The sequence below is a fragment of the Mustela erminea genome, chromosome X (genome assembly GCF_009829155.1).
Source record: "Mustela erminea isolate mMusErm1 chromosome X, mMusErm1.Pri, whole genome shotgun sequence".
Taxonomy (NCBI): Eukaryota; Metazoa; Chordata; class Mammalia; order Carnivora; family Mustelidae; genus Mustela; species Mustela erminea.
In genome coordinates this window covers 19,676,175-19,681,382 of record NC_045635.1, presented here as the reverse complement: position 1 = coordinate 19,681,382, position 5,208 = coordinate 19,676,175, and the positions used below count along the sequence as shown (strand labels likewise).

Here is a 5,208-nt window from a genome sequence, read left to right as displayed (position 1 = left end):
AGAGCAGGGAGGGCGGGAAGGGGTGCGCCCACCCGCCCACTTCCGGCCCCGCGTGCAGGGAGTCGGGACCCGCGGTGGCGACTCGGGCACGTGTAGGTGTTTTCCCCTGATCGCAGGTATGTCGTGTGCTGCTTTCGTGGGGCGGGCTCCCGGCCCTGCACTGGGAACTGAGGCTCCTGGCTCACCGCGCCGCGGGGCAGTTGCGGCGCGGGCCGGACTCTACCTCGACGTGAAAGCCGGGGTTTTCGGCCCGCTCCTCAAGGCACTTGCGTTTTCTCTTGTCTTTAGGGCCCCTTTTGCACCACGATGCAACAGGCCCTGGAAAGGGCTTTGGACCGTGCGGACTATGTCATCGCAGGCGCCCAGCAGAGGCCTCCAAAGAGGAGAGGCTCGTCGAGTGGGGAAGCATCTCTCTACGAGAAGCTTTACGACATCTATGTGGAAGAATGTGGGAGAGAGCCTGAGGCTCCGGAGGAGCTAAGAAGCAACGTGAACTTGCTAGAGAAGCTCGTGAGGAGAGAGTCGTTGCCGTGTTTAGTGGTCAACCTGCACCGGGGAGAGGGGGGATATTCGCTGATGCTCCAGGGGAAAGACGGAGCGTATTCGGAGACCGTCCGGCTGCCCTACGAAGAACGCGAATTGCTCGAATACCTGGATGCTGAAGAACTACCTCCCGCTCTGCTGGACGTGCTGGAAAAATCGGAGGTGAACCTCTTCCAGTGCGGGTGCGTCATAGCGCAGGTGCGGGACTACAGGCAGTGCTGCGGTGGGGAACCTCCGGGCTACCAGAGCAGGCACATTCTCCTGCGCCCGACCATGCAGACGTTAGCGTGCGACGTGCAGTCCATAACCAGCGATGGCCAGGAATGGACCCAGGAGGACAGACTGTCGCTTGAGAGCCAGCTGATCTTGGCCACCGCTGAGCCCCTGTGCCTGGATCCTTCTGTAGCAGTAGCCTGCACGGCGAACAGGCTGCTCTATAACAAGCAAAAGATGAACACTGGGCCGATGAAAAGGAGCTTCAGGAGGTACTCTGCCTCCTCTGTGCATCGGCAGCGGGAGCTGTCTGCTTGTCCCCCTCCTCCTGAGCTGACAGTGTGGGCCTCTTGCCGGAAACGCAGGGAGCGCCAAGACCGCCCGTGGTACGACCTCAAAATTTCTAAGGCGGGGAGCTGCGTAGATACGTGGAGGCGGAGACCCTGTGACCTGGCGGTGCCTTCGGAAGTGGATGTGCAGAAATATGCCAGAGGGAGGAGGTCCGCCCAACCGGTCGTCTCACCTCCGGGAGTCTGGCCAGCCGGCGAGGTGAGGGACGGTGGTGCGTGTGTCCGCGAAGCCGGCCAGGAGCCTCAGAGCACGGAGCTGACCTTCCCGAAGTCGCCGCCCCCGAATAATCCACCTTCCTCTGGAGCGAGAAGGCCCTGGAAGGAAGACGGGTGGGAGGGACAGATGTCTCCTCCGCACCCCTGCACAGATGACCGTTCAGGCAGTGTCCCGCCGGAATCAAAGACGGCTGCCGGCGGGGTGGTCACGGGGGCAGAGCTGGCCGTCCTGCAGAAGGCCAGCTGTACGGTCACCGGGTCGCACGGCTCAGGCGGCCTCAGTGGGCTTCCTCCCGGGAACGACCCAGAACAGCCTGACATGGCGTCGGTTCGGTCTCCAGTCCAGGGGGAAGGCGTGGGACGGCCACCTCTGCGCATCAGACTTCCCTGGAGCTCAGGAACGAGCCGGTCGGGGAACAGTTTTATTCCACGGGAGGCCAGCAGCTTTTGTAAATCTCCATCTCCTGCTCCCGCTCCTAAGCCAAGTCCCTCCCAGCAATCCCCCGTGGACGTGAATCGAGGGAGCCCGCTTCCCGCAGCCACCGTGTCCGCCGCCAGCGCCCCACAGAGGAGCCCGGCCAGCCGGGTCTTGGCCGGCTCCCAGCAGTCCTCTGTGAGCGTGACCGGAGTGGGCACGCTTCCTGCAGCCCCCGTGTCCATGGCCAGCTCGTCCGTGAGAGCCCCGGCCACCCGGGTCCCGGCCAAGACCCAGAAATCCTCTGTGGAAGTGATTCGAGTGAGCGTGTTTCCTGCAGGCACTTTGCCCACCGCCAGCTCCTCACTGAGAGCCCCGGCCACCCAGGTCATGGCCAAGTACCTGAAATCCTCTGGGAAGCAGGGCCCTGGAGTCGGCAGGCTGCCTGCAACCACCCCGTCCGCCGCCGGCTCATCGCAGAGCAGCCCGGCTGTCCAGGTCTCGGCCAGCTCCGCGGGCCACAGCCTCCTCCAAGTGGTGGCCCCTGGTTGCGCAGCGCGGGCTTTGGAGAGGGGCTCCGGCCCAGGGCAGGGCCCTCAGGCTGGGGCCAAGGCTCCTGTGGGGATCCAGCCCCGCAGCCTGCCTTCAGGCGCTCGGCCCCCCAGTGTGGTGCCCGCTGCAGCACGGAGTCCTCCGGTCCGCGTCCAGTTTTTTTTAAAACACGCTTCCGGCCTCGGGCCAGTAACTCTCCTGGAGGTTCCCCAAGAGTCGCTCCTTTTGAACACAGCGCAGCAGCCAGAGCGGCGGCTCTATCACTTGATTTCCCAAGAACAACTTCAGCAAGCCTCCACTGGGGTTCCTCTGCGGCCTGGGCCCCAGGGTCCAAGTGCAAGAGGTGCAGCCAGTCCAGAAAGGGCCTCCTCTGCTCAGCAGGCTGTGGCGCTAAACCTGGTGGGAGAGGGGGAGCTGCCGCAGCCCCACGCAGCGGTGTCGGCGGTGTCGGCCCCGTTGGGCTCTGGGGAAAGCCAGAGAAGCCCAGAGCAGAGCTGTCCTCGTCCCGCGCACACACTGCGGCCGCCCCAGCCACAGGGACCACGGTTGAGAATCTTGCAGGGCCCTGTGGCCATGACGACAGTCATCGCCCAGACAGCTGGGCGGCCTCTGGCCCCGCGGCCCGCAAGCCTGGCCAAAGGTAAAATAGACAGAAGCCCGCCTTCCCCTCCCAAATCCTGAGTCTTGCCGTATTTTCTCTTTGTACAAAACACCAGAGCATGGGCCCAAACCAGCTCCCGAATTTTGACTTCATTTTGGTTCTGGTGTTTGGTAGTTTTTTTTTTTTTCCTTTTCCTCGATGTGTCTGTGTTTTACATTTCGGTGTCCAGACTGTTTATGGAAGCACAAGCTCGTGAGCGGTTTGTAGAAACAAGGCAGCGACCCAGGACACTGGGATTCTTTTTGCTTAGAGTCGTCGCTTTGTTGCTGTCCTTGTAGACAGTCATCTTATTAATGTTCTAAAGTAGATCCAGCTCCAAACTGGGTTCGGTCGAAACCCCCGAAAGTATAATTTCTCGAGAACCGTAAAAGTGCACTCGCACAACAGTTAACATGGGTACTCCTTGAAGAGGATGGTTGTCCAAACTTTTAGGGGAGCTAAAAATCCTGACCTAAGATGTACCGCCTTAACCATTTTGAAGGTGCCTTTGGTTGATGCTCGGTAGGTGGACATGGTTTCCCAAGGCGGTTCTGGAGCTATTCTCTTGCAAAAGCGCAGCTATCCCCAGCAGCAGAGCTCCCTGTTCCCCATCCCCCGCCCCCAGCGCAGGAACCCAGCCTTCTATTTTCTGTTTTCCCGAGCTGGACTGCTTCAGATACTTTGTATGAATCCTGAAGGGGTGTTTGTCCTTCGGTGACTGGCTTCCTTTGCTTGGCATGAGGTCCCGAAGTTTCCTGTGTGTTGTAGCCTGGGAAGGGAAGGGTGTAGCTTTTTGCAAAATACCAGAAACCCCTTTTGGAAGAGTGGTCTTGGTGTGTGCTGGTTTGTGCACCGTGTATGAAACGCAATTCTGGCAAATTTGTTTTGAAAGGAACTGTGAAACCTCCCCAGAGAGGATGTGCTTGCCAGGCTTATATGGAGGATGTGGGAGACGTCCCAGGTGGGCAGAGGGGCTCAGGGGCGCCCCTGCTTGGTGGCGGCACCTAGGCTGCACTCAGTGCCCGCGCTGCCCCCCGCAGAGCCCAGCTCCTCGTCCAGGTGCAGTCACTGGCCTCGAAAAGGCCCCTGTGGGATGTCTTGCTTTCTCCCTGTTTGGTCCTTTACTTGGTTTAGAATTCCTGGTTATTTGGAGACATTGAAGAGCTTCGCATTGGCAAATGTGTGTTATTTGTTTGCTTTTCAAGTGTTGGCGACCTCTGGTCAGATTCTGAAGCGGGACCCCTACGCCTTTTTCTGCCTGTCCCCTCCTGGTGCCCCTGGGCTGTCCAGCATCCCGGCTCCCCCATGTCCGTTCCTGCTTTCTCGTGTCGGTGGGGCTCACGACAGCCCTGAAGCTCTTTCTGTTTCCCCTTCCTTTGTACGGAGGCGCACTTCACGGGAGCGACAGTCACCCGTCCTCGGGGGTACAGCTGGCATCAGTAGCTGCATTTACGCGGCTGTGCCATCACCAGCTGTATTTCCCAAGCAGCTGCCTCACCCCCAGGGCGGCCTCTGTGGCCACGAAGCACCGGCTGCCGTCCTGTCCCCCAGCCCCGGAAGCCCCCGTTCCTTTCTGCGTCCGTGGACGGCCCCGTTCTGGACACTGGCTGACGGTGGAGTCGGAGAGCAGTGACCTCTCATGTCCGGCCTCCGTCGCTCGGCGCAGTGTGTTCGGGGTTCGCGTGTGGTGTCACCCCCGCCGCGCTTCGCTCGTTCTTGCTCGGCGGAGCCTTACACGCTGGTGTGCGTGTACCTCCCTGCGTGTGCCCGGCCTCCGTCCGTGGACATCCCCCTCGCTGGCGAAACCTGTCGGCCGTCGTCAGCCCTGCTGCTGGGAGCGCCGGTGTGCAAGGATTTCTTGGAGAGCTTCTCACGTGTTGTCGCCTTACAATTTGTACAGGGCAGCCTGTGTCCCTGAACTTTGCTTTGCTACGTGCACACGCATGCTTGCCTGCCTCTGGCCTCACAGAAAAGGGAAGTGAGGTCTGGCCGCTCCCAAGATGAGCGATACTCTGGCTTCTCTTCAGATCGTGTGAATCTTTCGCCTTTTACGAAGAGATGAGCGGAGAGGCAGGTGACCGGCGGGTCCTCCCCGATCAACCCCGCCGTACTGTCCCGGCCCCGCTCAGGGAAGGTTTCGGCCAACCTCAAGCCAAGGTCAGATGGGCCGTGTGAGGGACGCTGAGCCCGGGAGGGCTGTAGGTAACCCATCGCGGACAACCTCGTTAATGGGGCCTGCGCGTTTTCGAAGTGACCCAGCATAGTGACCACTGGCTTAG

At 60.7% G+C, this 5,208-nt stretch overlaps 1 protein-coding gene across 1 annotated transcript; it reads left to right on the top strand.

The window, feature by feature from the left end:
- Window positions 1–306: 306 nt before the first annotated feature.
- Window positions 307–4,562, top strand: LOC116583512 (transcription factor SPT20 homolog). The gene is made up of 2 exons (XM_032331584.1): window positions 307–2,929; window positions 4,135–4,562. Exons 1-2 carry the CDS (start codon window positions 307–309, stop codon window positions 4,560–4,562), a joined length of 3,051 nt encoding a protein of 1,016 aa, XP_032187475.1.
- The last annotated feature ends 646 nt before the right edge of the window (window positions 4,563–5,208 follow it).

Coding starts and splice junctions, on each gene's coding strand:
- LOC116583512 (XM_032331584.1), top strand. CDS start 307: ATGCAACAGGCCCTGGAAAGGGCTTTGGACCGTGCGGACTATGTCATC. Junction 2,930..4,134: donor GCCCGCAAGCCTGGCCAAAG/GTAAAATAGACA, acceptor TTGCTTTTCAAG/TGTTGGCGACCTCTGGTCAG.